The sequence below is a fragment of the Sus scrofa genome, chromosome 13 (assembly GCF_000003025.6).
Source record: "Sus scrofa isolate TJ Tabasco breed Duroc chromosome 13, Sscrofa11.1, whole genome shotgun sequence".
Classification (NCBI taxonomy): domain Eukaryota; kingdom Metazoa; phylum Chordata; class Mammalia; order Artiodactyla; family Suidae; genus Sus; species Sus scrofa.
In genome coordinates this window covers 200,640,828-200,659,950 of record NC_010455.5, presented here as the reverse complement: position 1 = coordinate 200,659,950, position 19,123 = coordinate 200,640,828, and the positions used below count along the sequence as shown (strand labels likewise).

The window sequence follows — 19,123 nt, the reverse complement described above, 5'->3', positions numbered from 1 at the left end:
CCTGCGTGAAGATGATGCTCCTGAAAGCACAGTGAGTCATGCAGCATGAGTCAGGACCTGCAAGGTCCTACTGACTCATCCGGGGGCGGGGGGAGCCGCTGGGGGAACACAGTGTTTCTAGCCTGGCCAACTGCAGAGATTTGCAAAACAAGGTTTTGCTTGTTTCTTGTTTCAGAACGATTTTTTCCTCTGAGCCCAGGTAACTAGATTGTATAGAATTGAGGATGGTGTAATCAAGGCCAGGGGGTCTGCACACAGCCCAGGGGAGGGTGCTAGGGGGTCCATGGACAGCCCGGATGTCCATCAGCTGATGAACAGGTAAATAAATGGGATCTATCCACACAATCAAATGTTGTTTGGCCATTGAAAAAGAACCAAGTACTGACATATACTGCAGCAAAAGAACCTTGTAAACACGATAAATGAACGAAGCTGTATGGTTCCATTTATGTCAAATATCCAGCTGTTCCATAATGTCAAACATCCAGCTATGGCTCAATGGGATCAGCAGCATCTCTGGAGCATTGGGTCAGTGGTTTGATACCCTGGCCTGGCCCAGTGGGTTAAGTAGCCAGTGTTGCCACAGCTGCAGCTTAAGTTGCAACTGTGGCTCAGATCTGACCCCTAGCCTGGGCACTACGTAGGTGCTGGGTCAGACAAAGAAGAAAAAAAAAAAAAAATATATATATATATATATATATTCCTTATTTCCAGAATAAGGAAATCCAGAGAGCCAGAAAGTAGGTTAGTAGTTGGAAGAGTTGGGGGGAAATGGGAGGGAAGGAAAATGGGTTTATTTTCGGGATAATAAAAATATTCTGGAAAGAGATCATGGACATAGTTGTGAAATTGTGAATATACTAAAATCAAAATTGTATATGCCAAAAGGGTAATTAAAAAATTTTTTGGAGTTCCTGTCGTGGCGCAGTGGTTAACGAATCCAACTAAGAACATGAGGTTGCGGGTTCGATCCCTGGCCTCACTCAGTGGGTTAAGGATCTGGTGTTGCCGTGAGCTGTGGTGTAGGTTGCAGACACGGCTTGGATCTGGCGTTGCTGTGGCTCTGGCATGGGCCGGCGGCTACAACTCCAATTCGATCCTTAGCCTGGGAATCTCCATATGCTGCAGGAGCGGCCCTAGAAAAGGCAAAAAAAACAAAAAAAAAAATTTTTTTTTTAATTGAGGTATAGTTGATTTCATTGTTGTGTTAGTTTTTGCTGTACAACAAAGCGATTCAGTTATACATACATACATGTTTGGTTTTCTGTTTGTTTGTTTTTTGTCTTTTTAGGGCTGCACCTACGGCATATGGAGGTTCCCAGGCTAGGGGTCCAATCAGAGCTGTAGCTGCTGGCCTACACCACAGCCACAGCAATGCCACATCCGAGCCGCGTCTGCCAACTACACTACAGCTCGCGGCAATGCTAGATCCTTAACCCACTGAGTGAGGCCAGGGATTGAACCTGCGTCCTCATGGTTCCTAGTCGGATTCATTTCTATTGTGCCACGACGGGAACTCCCATGTTTTGTTTTGTTTTGTTTTGTTTGGACTTGCCCAAACCACATATAAGTTCCTGGGGTAGGGATCAAACCTGTGCCATAGCAGTGACCTGAGCCACACCAGGGACAATGCCGGATCCTTTACCTGCTGAACCACCAGGGAATGCCTACATTCTTTTTTTATTTTTATTTTTAAATATTAATTAATTAATTAATTAATTAATTTTTGTTTGTTTGTTTTTTTGCTATTTCTTGGGCTGCTCCCGCAGCATATGGAGGTTCCCAGGCTAGGGGTCCAATTGGAGCTGTAGCCACCGGCCTACACCAGAGCCACAGCAACGCGGGATCCGAGCCGCGCCTGCAACCTACATCACAGCTCACGGCAACGCCGGATCGTTAACCCACTGAGCAAGGGCAGGGACCGAACCCACAACCTCATGGTTCCCAGTTGGATTCGTTAACCACTGCGCCACGACGGGAACTCCCTAATTTATTTATTTTTAGCTGCATTCACAGCACGTGGAAGTTTCCAGGGACAGAACCTGAGCCAGAGCAGCGACCCTGGCCACTGCCATGAAAACTCCGGATTCTTAACCCACTGAGCCACTCAGGACCTTCCTATATTCTGTGGTTTTTTTTTTTTTTTTTTCCCCTTTCTTGCAAATATTGTTTTTATTTTTTATTTATTTATTTTTTTGTCTTTTTTTTTTTGCTATTTCTTGGGCCGCTCTCATGGCATATGGAGGTTCCCAGGCTAGGGGTCCAATCGGAGCTGTAGCCACTGGCCTACACCAGAGCCACAGCAACGCGGGATCCGAGCCGCGTCTGCAACCTACACCACAGCTCACGGCAACGCTGGATGATTAACCCACTGAGCAAGGGCAGGGACCAAACCCGCAACCTCATGGTTCCCAGTTGGATTCGTTAACCACTGAGCCACAGTGGGAACTCCTTATTTTTTATTTTTTATATTTTTATTTATTTTTCTCCACTGTACAGCGTGGGAACCAAGTTACACATACATGTATACATAATTTTTCCTCCCTATTCTTTTTTAAAATACTTTTTCCATTACAGTTTATCTTAGGATATTGACTATAGTTCCCTGTGTTGTATACAGTAGGACCTTGTTGTTTACAAAATGGTGAATTTTATAGTTAAGTGAGTTATTACTCGATAAAAACAATTTCTGCCCAAGAAACTGGATTGCACATATAGGCAAGGCAAGCACATACAAGCTGCAACAGCAAGGCCAAAACCTTTGTTCATCACAAGCTCATCTTTAGCCACATCAACAAGGTGAAAAGCTCTGAGGAGAAGGCAGCAAAACATAGCTGACATTATCAAGAAAAATAATCAAGGGGTTCCTGTTGTGGCTCAGCAGGTGAAGAACCTGACTCAGTGTCCGTGAAGATGTGGGTTTGATCCCTGGCCTCGATCAACGGGTTAAGAATCCAGCATTGCCGTGATCTGTGGTGTATGTCGCAGATGTGGCTCGGATTTGGTGTTTCTATGCCTGTGGTATAGGCCGGCTGCAGCTCCAGTGTGACCCCTAGCCCGAGAAATTCCATATGCTGCAGGCGTGGCCGTAAAAAGATAAAAATAAACTAATTAAATACTAAATAAACAAGTAAACCATGTCAGAGATGTCAGCCTGAAGCATAAATTACTTATTCAAGATATGTTTTAGGAGTTCCCTTGTGGCTCAGCAGATTAAGGACCTGGTGTTGCCACAGCTATGGCTCTGGTTACAGATGTGGCACGGGACCATGGCTAAGTGTAACCATTGTTGGAGTGGCTGCTTTGATTTGAATTTTTTTTTTGCCATGCCTATGGCATGTGGAAGTTCCAGCCAGGAATTGAACGCACACGACCTCAATAACCAGAGCTACTGCAGTAACAATGCTAGATGCTTATCCTACTGAGGCACCAGAGCAATCCTGATTTGAATTTTTAGCATTTCAGAGAAAAGGCAGAGAGATGGCACCCCACATATATATGCCATTTACATGCTGTATCATTCTTATGCAACGTATTGCAAGAAATAAATTGAAGGGGAAATGCAGATTTCAGAAAATACCATCAAAGAGTTTTGTTTTTCTTTTTGTAGATGAATAGTAATGGAGAGGGTATGCAATAGGGAAGGGTGGAGACTGGAGAACCGAAAAGTGTAAGGTTGTTCAATGGGGACAGCCATGACTCAGCTCCAACTGAGTTGCCAGAGAGCAGATTTTTTAAAAGAAATTCCCTAATTAAGCCAACATGAAAGGATGATTTCTTGAAGAGAAATCATCTCTCCCTCTGCTCTTTGTTTTGCTGTAGGATGAAAATAGCCAGTGGTAGCCTCATGACTCCAGAAAGTTTAGACAATGTAACTTTATAAAAATAAGACCTTTCAAATAGCTTTTCTTTTTTCCCTTTCTTTCTTTCTTTCTTTTTTTTTTTTTTTTTTTTTTTTGCCGGTGTCTTCGGCATGTGGAAGTTCCCAGGACAAAAATTAAATCTGCACCACAGCAGCGACCAAAGCCACTGCACTGACAATGCTGGATCCTTAACCTGCTGTTCCACAAGGGAACTCCTCAAAAAGGAAAGTTTTGCAAGCATTTGTCATCATATGAAGAGTGACCCCAATGGTATTTTGAAACAAATAGAAGTTAGCTAGCTATCTTTCAGCAAAGCACTTAAGAATATCAAACTAAAAAGTTTTTTACATTTTTCTGATCTTTTTGGGGGCTAAGTGATTGTTAGAAATATGCCAGTTAGCAAATATTTTAACAAGATAAACACACACACAAATGAATGGTTTCTTCGATGCAAAGATGATATTCTTAAAAACAAGTGAAAAAGTAACTCAGGTATGATGAAGAGCCTTGTGAAAATGGATGTTTGGAATTATTTCTACCATTAGGTGGTTTTTCTTCTGAAATTGATGTGTTAAAAAAAAACACACCACCAAATCTGTATACCTTCAAACAAAAAACGAAAGCACTTTAAATGTTTTATAAATCTTCTAAGATTTTTCAGGGCATTTTTGAATCCTTAGGCTAAGATATAAATATATTATGTACACCAATAAAAATACAAAACGCAACACCTGTTGATTCCAAAAACAATAAATTGACATCAAGGAAGATGAAAATTTACATATTAAACTACAATTAGAATTTCTCCAAAACGTGCAGATGGCATTGAAAAAAATACTGTGATTTATGGAGTTCCCGTCGTGGTGCAGTGGTTAACAAATCTGACTAGGAACCATGAGGTTGCAGGTTCGATCCCTGCCCTTGCTCAGTGGGTTAAGGATCTGGCGTTGCCGTGAGCTGTGGTGCGGGTCACAGACGCGGCTCGGATCCCGCGTTGCTGTGGTTCTGGCATAGGCCGGCGGCTACAGCTCCGATTAGACCCCTAGGCTGGGAACCTCCATATGCCGCCGGAGCGGCCCTAGAAAAAGGCAAAAAGACAAAAAAAAAAAAAAAATACTGTGATTTATTACATGCATGATGTGTTTCTTTCATATGAATCTATGCTCTCTGTGAGATAACTTAAATTATATAATAAATATATATGAGCAAAAATATTTTAAAATTATGTTTAAAATGGCTATTTGATGTCTTTTAAAATCTGTACAGTGTATATATTTTATTTATTTATTTATTTATTGTCTTTTGTCTTTTTAGGGCCACACCTGCAGCATATGAAGGTTCCCAGGCTAGGGGTCCAATCGGAGCTGTAGCTCCTGGCCTATGCCACAGCCATGGCAACGCCATATCTGAGCCACATCTGTGACCTACACCACAGCTCACAGCAACGCCGGATCCTTAACCCACTGAGCGAGGCCAGGGATTGAACCTATAACCTCATGCTTCCTAGTTGGATTCATTTCCTCTACGCCACGATGGGAACTCCACATTTTATTTTTATTTTTTTGCTTTTTTTTTAGGGCTACACCCAAAGCATATGGAGATTCCCTGGCTAGAGGTCGAATCAGAGCCTACAACATGTCTGCAACCTACACCACAGCTCAGGGCAACACTGGATCCTTAACCTACAGAGTGAGGCCAGGGATCAAATCCACATCCTCATGGATCCTAGTCAGGTTCATTAACCTTTGAGTTGTGGAGTTCCCGTCGTGGCGCAGTGGTTAACGAATCCGACTAGGAACCATGAGGTTGCGGGTTCGGTCCCTGCCCTTGCTCAGTGGGTTAACGATCTGGCGTTGCCGTGAGCTGTGGTGTAGGTCGCAGATGCGGCTTGGATCCCGCGTTGCTGTGGCTCTGGCGTAGGCCGGTGGCTACAGCTCCGATTCAACCCCTAGCCTGGGAACCTCCATATGCCGCTGGAGCGGCCCAAGAAATAGCAACAACAACAACAACAAAACAACAACAAAAAAGACAAAAGACAACCTTTGAGTCGTGAAGGGAACTCCATGTGTGTATATTTTATAACGTGCAGAACTACTAGCCTGATAGTATGTGATCATATGAAATTGCTATTTTTGTAGGTCAAATCAAGGGAACATTAGCAATTTCAAATGGTTCAATGTAAGGGAGAGTTTATAAGTGAGTATATGTTAGGGTGCAGGCTCAATTAATTTTTTTTTCTTTTTTCTTTCTTTTTTTTTTTTTTTTTTTTTGGTCTTTTCTAGAGCTGCACCCGAGGCATATGGAGATCCCCAGGCTTGGGGTCTAATCGGAGCTTCAGCTGCCAGCCTACACCAGAGCCACAGCAACATGGGATCCAAACCGCGTCTGTGACCTACACCACAGCTCACGGCAAACGCCAGATCCTTAACCCACTGTGCAAGGCCAGGGATCGAACCCGCAACCTCTTGGTTCCTAGTCGGATTCGTCAACCACTAGGCCACAACGGGAATTCCTTTTTCTTTTTTCTTTTAGTTTTTATTCTTTTATTTTTAAAAATTATAGTTAAGGATCCCGAGTTCCTGCAGCTGCAGCCTAGACGGCAATTGCAGCTCAGATCTGATCCCTGGCCCAGGGATTTTTGGGCCCCCATATGCCATGGGGCCAAAAAGAAAGAAAAAAAAACCTGAAGTACAGTTAATTTACAATGTTGTGGAGTTTCCTGGTGGCACAGTGGGTTAAGGATCCAGCATTATCACTACTGTGGTGCAGGTTGGATCCCTGGCCTGGGAACTTCTGCACGCCACAGACAAGATAAAAACCAAAAAACTTTACAGTGTTGTATTAGTTTCCAATGTACAGCAAAGTGGTTCAGTTGTACACGTACACAAACACACACACACATATATACATACACTTTTTCGAATTCAATTATGGGTTATTACAAGTTCCTGGGCCAGGGACTGAACCAAAGCCACAGCATCAGTAACAACACCAAATCCTTAACTAGCTGGGCCATTGGAGAACTCCTAGGTTTGTTTCCTTTGCAGTAGAACTGGTGCTTGGGCCAGATCTCTTTTTCTCAGTAAAATAGATTTATTAAGAAAACTAAAGGAGGAGTTCTCGTCGTGGCGCAGTGGTTAACGAATCCGACTAGGAACCATGAGGTTGTGGGTTCGGTCCCTGCCCTTGTTCAGTGGGTTAACAATCCGGCGTTGCCGTGAGCTGTGGTGTAGGTCGCAGATGCAGCTCGGATCCTGCATTGCTGTGGCTCTGGCGTAGGCTGGTGGCTACAGCTCCAATTAGACCCCTAGTCTGGGAACCTCCATATGCCATGGGAGCAGCTCAAGAAAAGGCAAAAAGACAAGAAAAAAAAAACAAACTAAAACTAAACAGGAGTTCCCATTGTGGCTCATCAGTAATGAGCCCAACTAGTATCCATGAGGATGTGGGTTCGATTCCTGGCCCCACTTGGTGGCTTAACGATTTGACATTGCTGTGAACTGTGGTATAGGTCACAGATGAGGTTCAGATCTGGTGTGGCTGTGGCTGTGGTGTAGGTTGGCAGCCGCCACTCTGATTCGACCCCTAGCCTGGGAATTTCCATATGCGGTGGATGCAACCCTAAAAAGACAAAAAAAAGAAAAAGAAAAAAGAAAAGAAAAGAAAAGTGATTATCAAACAACTTTGTCTTTCAAAATATTTATTTCAAGTAGAAGCCAGGAAGACAACCACATGTAAGATAATTAAGTAAAAAACCTCAACAAATACACTCATTTGGTCAACAAGATATAAAAAGCTGAAAATAATATTACATTGGGTACTTTGATTGAAAAGTTATTCTATTCGAGGAACAAGCCCAAAGCAGTCCCCAACTACGTGAAAGCTCTTTTCTCTGTTCACACACATGGCCCTCAGACAAGAATCATAGACATTTTTATCCACAACAATCCCCCACAAATCCTTATCTTTTTCTTGTTACTCTTATGGAAGTGATTCAGTGTTTCGGGTGTTTTGCAAACATAAATTTTTTTTCAGAATGTCACTAAACAACCACATCCACCTTGGCCAATAGCGAAATCATTTTGACAAAAGTGGAAACAGCCAAATAAGGAGTCTCAGATTAAGTGAGAGGCACGAGAGCTTATTCATCAATGGGGGAATGGCTTGTCCTTTGATCTGCACGGTGACACTGCTGAGCGTGCTTTGGAAGTTGGCCCCACCGATAACAACCCATGGGAACGCAAACCATGCCTTGGTCCTAGGATCCTTTCTCAGAAGCATGAATGAGATGAGGCACAAAGAGTCACCGGAAGAAGGATGTGTAAAAGCTGGGTGTTTGCCACCACTGGGGTGCTGGCCGGAGACAATGAAAGTCCTTGTACAGCCAGTGGAAAGTCAGTGTCCTGGTATGGTTATCCCCAAGAGTACACATGAGCTGGGAGGTGAGGTGGGGAGACACTTATTTGGACCAAGGGTATTCAGCATCTTCTGGAGAGTCATAGTGGGGGAGGGGACCCTTACCACTATGGCCACCAGGGCCACCGGGTCCCCGTTCTGGTTTATCTGCCGGTCTCTGCCCTTCCTTCCTGAGCTGTCTTCCGCCTCCTGGTCCTGAAGGTCAGAGGGCTGGGTTTCTTCCTCTTGCTCCTCTTCCGACTCGGACGCGTCGTCGTAGAAGTGAATCGTGGCTTGCACTGGGAAACTGGCCAGCACCTTCTCCCCAGAACTCTGCAGGTACTCTTGACGCTTAGAAATGGGTAAATAAAGTCTAATATTTAAGAAACAAATACACTGTTAATCAATGTGCAAACAGTCCTAAACTCTGTTTAGAGGATCCTCTTCCCTAGAAGCAACTAACTCCCACTCTTCCTCTGGGATTTTGCCTTCGCTGCAACCCCAGAACACAACACTGTGGGGACCTGGGAGTGAACCCCACGCTAGGTCAGAAATGAGCTGTAATCTGAGTGAACAAGTTAGGAAGAAGGCTGTGCTTCCCTGAAGGTAAAAGGAGAGTAAAGCATTGAGGTTCAAGGTCAAGTCAGAGGACTTGACCCATTCTGGGATAAAACAGGTGCTATTCAGGTATTGCCTGTCTCCCAACCCATTTCCCCTGTGCCCGGCTCTAAGCAGGGGACTTCTGACTTTGGAGGAAACTTGACCCTGAAGCCCTGGTCTGGAGAAGCAGCTCATCTTTTTGAATGTGGCCATGGAGATGCGGCAGGGGTGGGTCCCTCGCTTTAGCAGAATAGAAAACAGCAACCCTGGCAATTTGTCTAGAAGAAAGAGGGAGAGAGAGAGAGAGATGCATGGGGGAAGAGAAAAGGAGAGAGGGAAAGGAAGGAAAGAAGGAAGGAAATATGGAAAAGTGGAAACCTCTAAATCCAGGTTTTGTGAACTCAGGATTCCAGTTATACATGGGAAGTATTTAGAATGCCTCCACTGGGAGTTCCCGTTGTGGCTTGGTGGGTTAAGAACCTGACTAGGATGCATGAGGATGTAGGTTCAATTCCTGGCCTTGCTCAGTGGGTTAAAGGATCTGGCGTTGCCATGAGCTGAGGCATTTGTCACAGAGGCAGCTCAGATCTGGCGTTACCGGGGCGGTGGCGTAGGCCGGCAGCTGTAGCTCCGATATGAGCTCTAGCCTGGGAATTTCCATGTGCAGTACCTCTGGCCCTAAAAGGCAAAATAAATAAATAAACAAATAAAAGTTCTTGGGCCAGGGCTCAAACCTGAGCCATAGCAGTGAAAACGACAGGTCCTTAACCGCTGGGCCACCAGGGAACATTGGGACAATTTTTAACTTTCTAAAATTTCCAACACACACATTGGGGTCACGTGGGAAGCCTATAAAAATATAGATACCTGGGGTTCCCTTGTGGTGCAGGGATTAAGGATCCAGGGTTGTCACTGCACCGGCTCAGGTCACTGCTGTGGCTTAGGTTCAGTCTCTGGCCTGGGAACTTCCACATGCCCCGGCAGGGACATAAAAGAGATACCTGAGCCTTTCTCTAGAACGCCCAGAGGAATCGCCCCATATCTATTTGTAAAGCTTCCCTGGTGATTCTACAACAATTGAAGTCCACTGATGTAAAACACTAGGAAAACTTGCTTTTCCCAAAAATCACTCTTCGATTCATCTGAGGGGCCCTAATTTCATCTCCAGCCATTAGTATCGTTAGGTTCTATTGAAACTTCCAGGAGTTCCCACTGTAGTGCAGTGGGTTAAGAATCCAACTGCAGGAGTTCCCATCGTGGCTCAGTGGTTAACGAAGGAACCACTAGGTTTCGGGTTCGATCCCTGGCCTTGCTCAGTGGATTAAGGATCCGGCATTGCTATGAGCTGTGGTGTAGGTTGCAGAGGCAGCTCAGATCTGGCATTGCTGTGGCTGTGGCAGCTCTGATTCAACTCCTAGCCTGGAAACTTCCATGTGCTGTGGGTGTGGCCTGAAAAATAGAAAAAAAAGTATTCTCACGAGAGATGACAACCATGGCTAGGTTTATTTTGGGGAAGGAAATGAGAGCTGGTGAGAGACAGGCTGCGGGCAATAGGAGAGAGATGGCTGGACACAGAAAAACATACAAATCCTGAGCATGAACCACTTTCCTGAAATGGATGAAATGTAAGAGAGATGCAGCAGTGAGGGTCCTGGTCCCCACCAGGACCAGGAGAGCGTGCAGAGAGGCCAGGGCATCCTCCTGTGGTTCAGCATCTGTCCATCCCTCACTTACTCCACTCACGGTTAGGGCTACTTCGCACTCAGCAATACAAGGACGCATACCCCAGGAGAAAAAAAGAAAGGTACCTAAATATCTAAGTAAATAAGCAGATGGGCACATATAATTCATATGCAATTAAATTTAGCACAAGGCAAAGTATGTAATGAGAGGTATAAACAAAAGATATAAAGAAAAGAGAGGCCAGGAGTTGCCATCATGGCTCAGTGGTTAACGAATCTGACTAGGAACCATGAGGTTGCAGGTTCGATCCTTGGCCTCGCTCAGTGCATTAAAGATCCAGCATTGCTGCGGCTGTGGTGTGGGCCGGCAGCTACAGCTCTGATTAGATCCCTAGCCTGGGAACCTCCATGCGCTTCAGGTGTGACCCTAAAAAGACAAAAAAGAAAAGAGAGGCTAGTTCCAACTTGCAACTGAAACACTGAATGAATGGATGGATGGATGGGATTCCCATAATCAAAGATATCCTTGGAGTTCCCATCAGGGCTCAGCGGAAATGAACCTGACTAGCATTCATGAGGACACAGGTTCGATTCCTGGCCTCACTCGGTGGGTTAAGGATCTGGTGTTGCCTTGAGCTGTGGTATAGTTTGCAGATGCAGCTTGGATCTGGCCTTGCTAAGGCTGTGGTGTAGGTTGGCAGCTACAGCTCTGATTTGACTGCCAGCCTGGGAACTTGCATATGTTGTGGGTGTGGCCCTAAAAAGAAAAAAAAAATCCTTGAAGTTCCTTAAGATAAGAATAACTAAATAAGGAGTTCCCGTCATGGCTCGGTGGTTAATGAATCCGACTAGGAACCATGAGGTTGTGGATTCGATCCCTGGCCTTGCTCAGTGGGTTAGAGATCCGGCTTTGCCGTGAGCTGTGGTATAGGTTGCAGACGCAGCTTGGATCCCACATTGCTGTGGCTCTGGTATAGGCTGGCACCTACAGCTCCGATTAGACCCCTAGCCTGGGAACCTCCATATGCCATGGGAGCGGCCCTAAAAAAGACAAAAAAAAAAAACCCCAAAAAACTAAATAATATTGGGGCATATATTGAATTATTTCCCATTTATTGAAACTGTATACACTTGAAGATACTAAAGTGTATTGATGCTTATATTAAAAGGAAATGATAGATCTCTTAGGTCAAAGTCAGATATTACCTTACAGGATGCTGAAACCCAAAAGCCCCCTTCGATCCAAGTGGTTGTTGGTCATCTCCAGGCTCAAGCTGAAAAACAGATCCATAAACACAGACAGTCAAGGAGCCTCTAAAAGTAACATCCTGAAATTGTGGGGTTGGGGGGGGTTAGTCAAGTTCCCAGGTCAGTGATTGAACCCAAGCCTCAGCAGTGACAATGCCAGATCCTTAACCATTAGGCCAGCAGGGAACTCTGTAGCATCCCAAAATTTTTTTTTTTTTTTTTGTCTTTTTGCTATTTCTTGGGCCGCTCCCACGGCATATGGAGGTTCCCAGGCTAGGGGTCGAATCGGAGCTGCAGCCACCGGCCTACGCCAGAGCCACAGCAATGCGGGATCCGAGCCGCGTCTGCAACCGACACCACAGCTCACGGCAACGCCAGATCGTTAACCCACTGAGCAAGGGCAGGGACCGAACCCGCAACCTCATGGTTCCTAGTCGGATTCGTTAACCACTGTGCCACGACGGGAACTCCCCAAAGTTTTTAAAAATAAAATCTAAGGGGAGTTCCCATTGTGCCTCAGTGGTAAGGAATCCAATAGTATCCATGAGGATGCGGGCTGGATCCCTGGCTTCGCCCAGTGGGTTAAGGATCTGGTATTGCCACAAGCTGCAGTGTGGGTTGCAGATGCGGCTTGGATCTGGTGTTTCTATGGCTGTGGTGTAGGCCGGTAGCTGCAGCTCCGATTCTACCCCTAGCCTGGGAACTTCCACATGCTGTGGTTGCGGCTGCGGCTGCGGCCCTTAGGAAAAAATAGAAGGAAAATCTAAGTCAGAGGTCTTCTGTGGCCCAGCAGGGTGAGTATCTGACATTGTCACTGCTGGGGCCTGGGTTGCTGCTGTGGCGCATGTTCAATTCCTGCCCCAAGAACTTCCTCATATGTTGGGTGCAACCAAAAGGAGAAAGAAAAAAAAAAGGCCCTCTTCTTCTTGCTGTTGTCATGATGTCCTGGGCACTGTGAGGGATCCCAAGATGGAAAGATGAGACACTGTCCCCAAGTTCATGCATTTTAAATCTAACGGAGAAAGACACACATGAAGGCAAATAACCACCCTACAAAGCATCACATAGTAAGATACTGTTTTATGAAAGGAAGAGGATCAGGAAAGGGTTCATGAGAACCTGGCAGAGACATGAGCACCCCTTGGGTATGCAGGGTAGAGCCCAGTGAGAAATGAATGAGAGACTGCATTGGTGAAAGGGTTCCCACGGGAAGCTGAGTCCGGATCCTGAATGGCTTGAATACCCGCTATGGAATCTCTGTTTCATTCTGGAGACAGGCACTCAAGACCATTACTGATTTTTTTTTTTTTTTTTTTTTTTTTGTCTTTTTGCCTTTTCTAGGGCCGCTCCGGCGGCACATGGAGATTCCCAGGCTAGGGGTCCAATTGGAGCTGTAGCTGCCAGCCTACACCAGAGCCACAGCAACATGGGATCCGAGCCGCGTCTGCAACCTACACCACAGCTCACGGCAACGCCAGATCCTTAACCCTCTGAGCAAGGGCAGGGATCGAACCCGCAACCTGGTGGTTCCTAGTTGGATTCGTTAACCACTGCGCCATGACGGGAACTCCGACCATTACTGATTTTTGAGCTGGGAGTGCAACAATCAGATTCTGTATTTTAAGGATCATGGTAGCTGCTGGCAACACTGGGTAGCCTAGATTGGTGAGGTTAGGGCTTGGAGGCATCTGGCAAGAGGTGATAGAGATTTTCTTGTTTTGCTTTTATTTTTTTGTGTCTGTGTCCGTTTAGGGCCACACCCACGGCATATGGAAAGTTCCAAGGCTAAGGGTCGAATCAGAGCTGGAGCTGCCTACCTACACCACAGCCACTGCAACACCTAATCCGAGCCACATCTGCGACCCACACCACGGCTCAAGGCAACGCCGGACCCTTAACCCACTGAGTGAGGCCAGGGATCGAACCCATGTCCTCATGGTTACTAGTTGGGTTTGTTATCGCTGAGCCACAGCAGGAACTCCTGTATCTCTTTACATAAGTCCCAGCAGCGTCTTGAGACTGTCCTTCTAATTTAGACTGTATTCTAATTTTGATCTGCTTACCTGCAATCCTGGCACAAGTCATTAGGCAGTAGTTCCCCCAGCTCCACCCCTACCATTCCCAGCCAAAGATATTTCTCAAGAAATTCACGACAGGCTCAGGAGCCGAGGAATTCTCCTACTTTGTCGGGAGAGGGCGCTGCTGAGCAAGCAGCCGGTCCCTCCCCGAGCCGGGCTGCGGTACAATGCAGCATCTCAGGAGAATCCTGCGCAGTAATCCGGGTCTGCAGTCACCCGCTGCTGTCCACACTGTCCCGCCAATCAGGCTCTGGAAAGAGCTGGCTGTGGGAGGTAGCTGGGCAGAGAGCTTTTCAGCCACCACGAACACCGACTCTCCACCCCCGCCCCAAATCCGTGGACGCAATTGCTTCATCCATTGTGCCATGCTTGTGAAAAACTAGAAAATTGTTATAGATCAACATTTTTCTGCGAGTCATCTTCATTCTTTTCACAAATGGCATTGTCATCATAACAGAAAAATAAACTATCTTAACGGTACAAAGTGTGCTATATTTTCATTCTTGCAAAGAACTGATAGGATTTCTTCGCTGGCTCAGTGGGTTCAGAACCCAGCGTTGACACCACAGTGGCTCAGATTGCTGCCGTGGCTCGGGTTCCATTCCTGGCCCGGGAATTTCCGCATGCCGCGGCACAGCCAAAACAACAACAACAAAACAAAAATGAGAGGCTCCACATACATTTTATTTCAAAGGAGACTGGGTAATTTTTTCTCCCAAGCACCTTTTATGTTGAAGAACTTAAGTTTGAATGCAAAAAAGAGAAATAGTTTCATTATTTAGATATTGAATATAAGAATGATTTGGGCTAAAAAAAATTCCTTGCTAATTTAATATGGATTTGATTTGCTTCATTCTTTAAATAATAGTAACTTTAAATAAGTACAACTCCCATTGTTGTTCCCACTATGGTACAATGGGTTAAGAATTTGACTGCAGCGGCTCCCTATGCAGCAGCATGTTAGATCCCCACCCCAACGCAGTGGCTTAAAGGATCTAGCGCTGTTCAGCTGCAGCTCGGGTTCAATCTCTGGCCAGGGAACTTCCATATGCCATGAATGTGGCCATAAAAACAAACAAACAAAAAACCCTCCTCTTAATCAGATTAATTTAACAAAGGAGTCTAAATATCGAAATGCATGAAAGGTCTGAACCTGAGTTTCTTATAACTGCACACTCTGCAACAGGTGTTACCTAATGGTCCTTCCCAGCCTAACTCCAACATTTAAAAAGTCATCGATTTATATTTTAAAAGGGAACAAAGGACAGGCAAACTCTATGAAAGCGAGTCATTACTCTAGTAAGTATAAAGCAGTGTAGTTACCAATACAGGAGACAAAAGAATAGTGGTGGCAATTAATCTTCACCCACAAAGCCATCAGCTGGAGTGTATTTGCTCAGACAACATGACTACACCAGGAGTGCTTGCAGACTGGGCCCAAAGAGCTTCAGAAAGGGCCAGACGGCCGATGGGGATTTTTAACCGCATCATCTGGGCACCCCAGACAGGGTTCTGCCCATATTTGCACTGTGGCACCAGCCCAGCCCTAATGGCACACTCAACTTTTCTCTAAGGTGAGGGGGACGGAGGCAGCCTTCTCCCCTCCTCTGTCTGTTGGTTAGCAAGAAAAAACCCAACGTAGAAGAAATCTCCTTGAAAGAGTCCTGCCATACTGGCTTGCTTTTCGAGTAAAGGAGAAGCAAGCAGTGGCTAATATATGGCTTGGATCCGATCAACACCTGGCTGGCCCAGGCTCCTCCTGCCAGACCCCACGGCATTTCTGCATTAGGTAACCCTGGGAGGGACGGGTCAGCGAGGCCTCTCACAGTCCCTTGTATTAGAGATGGTGCCACTTTCTGGCTGAAATGGTTCATACCTACAATGCTCACGCTGAACCTTACCTCGCTTCCAGTTCTGGTGGGCTCAGCCTCCTGGGGGTCAGGATCCAAGGTCTCCACGGCGTTTGGCTAGAAAGGCAGGGACCAAGAGTGAACCTCAGCATTTTCTCCTTTTAAAATTAGATCGTAAGAGTTATCATTCTTACCATTCCTAATGTCTAAGAATCACTCGAGGAGTTCCCGTCTTAGCTCAACGGAAACAAATCTGACCAGGAACCATGAGGTTGTGGGTTCGATCCCTGGCCCTGCTTAGTGGGTTAAGGATCTGGCATTGCTGTGAGCTGTGGTGTAGGCCGGCAGCTACAGCTCTGATCTGACCCCTAGCCTGGGAACCTCCATATGCCACAGGTGCGGCCCTAAAAAGAGAAAAAAAAAAAAAAAAAAAAAGTCAGTCAACACAGAATGTTTTCTCAAGTTCCTAATCGGTGGATAAACCAGTGCCATTTGTGTTTTTTTCTCCTGCCACATTCCCAGTTCTCAGCCTTCACTGGGCTGTGAGAACTCCCAAATCTGATACAATTATCAGGGTACACATTATTTGAGGAATTTCTCTCCCACTCTGGCTGGATACTTCAATTTTGATTTCCTACTGCAGCTGGCTCCTTTGTCACTCCTCAATTTCAACCACGCCACCTAGACTGCCTAGACTACTGAAAGATCTTAAATGTATAGAGGTGATTCTACAGTTTTACCACGCAAAACGGTGGAATGGGTTTTTCCTCTCCAGCTGCCTAGTCACCCAGCCCCTTCCACATCTACCCCTTCCTGCTCCTTTGATTTTAACTTTACTACCTTAAAAAGGGCCGGTGCCCCTAGAACATCGAACGCTGAGCTCCAAGCACAGGGCAATCAAAGAATGTCACCATGAGTGGGACAGTCAACGTGACAGGACCCCCTGCAAAGCTCGCTGAGGGGCCCCAAGACGTTCCCAGTCAACGTTCCCAGCCTGGTAGGTTTCAGATCAAGAAACCGAAGCGGTGGCCCATTTCTTTGCCGGGCCTCTCCTGGGCCTCCGCACCAGAACTGCGCTCTGGAACCGAGAGCATTCTGCGTCCCATTCTCCGGCTAAGGAAACTGCTCGGCGTTGCCGTCGGGCGCGCGGGCTCTGCCCGGGTTCTCAGGGCTCAGCGCGGCTGGAGCATCCTGCTCCGCGCTCCCTGCACTGACGCGCCGCGGGGACACCCTCACCTCTCCAGCCCGCGCGCCGGCGGTGGTCCCCGGGGACCGTCCCGGGGCAGTGACAGACGCGTCCCCGTGCCTCCCGGGCTCCGGCCGCCGCCTCGGGTCTCATGGTGCCCTCGGAGCCCGCGCCCCACTGGCGGCGCCAGCGATGAGCCGCGCCTTTAACCGCTCGGGCGAGGGCGCTCACCTACCCGCGCGTTGGGCGCCAGGTTTAAAAACGGGGGCGGGGCGGGGAGGGGACACGGGAAACCCGGGAGAGGATGGGGAGGGCTCCGGAGAAGCTCCGGGAGGGGACCAGCAAAGGTCCTGGAGGGAGCGCCGCGAGGGGAGGGGATGACATCAGAGAGGAATCGGGAAGCCGGGGACGAGGGTGTGGAGGGGACAAAGGAAACCTAGGGAGGGTCGCCGGGGTCGCGGGCGAGGAAGCTAGGGGAGGGGACGTCGGGAAGTGACACAGAGCGGGACGAGGGGCGGGGGTCTTGGGCGGTGGCGTCGGGCGCACTCCCTGGAGCTGAGCGCAGCAAGGCCCTCGACCAGGGGCCACCCTGGCGCGGTGTAGGAGGGGAAGGGTCTCTGGCTTCTTTCCTCTTCCCTGGGGTCTAAGCAGTCCTCGGGTTTCTGGTTCCTGGGCGGGCATCTAGGTCCCCAGCTTTGCGGAGAATCTCACATCCACCACTTTAAAGAGGCCGCGAGGTTTGGGGGGCTGCTGCTGAAGCTTGTGGACCTGCCCTGCCTTGCTGGACCGCGAAGCTCAGATTGGGCATGGGGCTGCAGCGACGCTTCCAGGCGGTGGAAGGCCGTGGAGAGAGCCCCCAGCCCCAGACGTGAGCACCCTTCCCAACGCTGGGGACCTTGGGAAGGGACATGGCTTTCTTTGGGAGTTGGTGTGTAATTTTCTTCTGGTTAGTCCGGGCCAAGCTCAGAAAGCGCCTTGATGAGACCGGACGGCGCGCGAGGGCTGGGAACTCCGGCTGCAGGGCTCCCGGGGTCGGGAGAGCGCGCCATTGTCACCAGCCCTAGCGGAGGGTGGGAGGAGTGCTTTTGCATCCGTAGAAACGGAGACGGGGAGGGGGGCAGCATCCTGAGGACTGCACTCGGTCCGCTGCTTGGTGCCCCACTGCCTCCGTGTCTGGCTGAGAAAGCGAGCTTACTTTTGTGATTTACATTAATGGGTTAAATTTTTTTTTTTTTTTTTAACTGCAGAGATTAGGAGTTAGCATCGTGGTGCAGCGGAAACGAATTCGACTAGGAACCATGAGGATGCAGGTTCGGGCCCTGGCCTCACTCAGTGGGTTAAAGGATCCGGCGTTGCCCTGAGCTGTGGGGTAGGTCACAGGCTCGGCTTGGATCCTGCGTTGCTGTGGCTCTGGCGTAGGCCGACAGCTGTAGCTCCGATTAGACCCCTGGCCTGGGAACCTCCGCATGCTGTGGGTGTGGTCCTAAAAGGCAAAATAAAAAATATATAAAACTGCAGAGATTAACATGTTTCCATATTACTTCCTTTAAGAGCAACAGGTTATGGCAATAATTAAACCTAATAAAAGGCAAAGGGGGGTTAATAAAAAAGACTTTATAAAATTCACACAGGAGTTCCCATTGTGGCTCAGTGGGTTAAAAAGTCGACTGGTATCCATGAAGATGGAGGTTCCATCCCCGGCCTCGCTCAGTGGGTTAAGGATCCCTTGTTGCCTGGAGCTGCTTCTTCATAGGTCACAGACTCCACTGGGACTGGTTGCTATGGCTGTGGTGTAGGCCAGCAGAAAAGGATGACAACTTACATCACATGCATTAAAAATGTTCACCTGCTGGACCAGTAACTCTACTTCTGTGTCTATATTAAAGATGCATTCCAAGGAATTCCCTGGTGGCTCAGTTAAGGATCCAGCATCGTTACTGCTGTGGCAAGGTTTTTTTGTTTGTTTGTTTTTTGTCTTTTGTCTTTTTATGCATCCACGGCATATGGACGTTCCCAGGCTAGGGGTCGAATTGGAGCTGTAGCTTCCAGCCTACACCACAGCCACAGCAACGCCGGATCCGAGCCATATCTTCAACCTAAACCACAGCTGACAGCAATGCCAGATCCTTAACCCATTGAGCAAGGTCATGGATCAAACCCCTCGTCCTCATGGATACTAGTCAGGTTCGTTAAGCACTGAGCCTTGATGGGAACTCCATGT

The 19,123-nt window shown here is 47.4% G+C and overlaps 1 protein-coding gene across 1 annotated transcript; it reads right to left on the bottom strand.

Moving 5' to 3' along the window:
* Positions 7,550 to 17,149, bottom strand: RIPPLY3 (ripply transcriptional repressor 3). The gene is given in 7 exon segments (XM_001928073.5): positions 7,550 to 8,417; positions 8,420 to 8,631; positions 11,747 to 11,814; positions 15,768 to 15,799; positions 15,802 to 15,833; positions 16,953 to 16,983; positions 16,986 to 17,149. Coding segments are annotated over 7 exon segments (540 nt in total). The 5' UTR covers positions 17,056 to 17,149; the 3' UTR covers positions 7,550 to 8,322.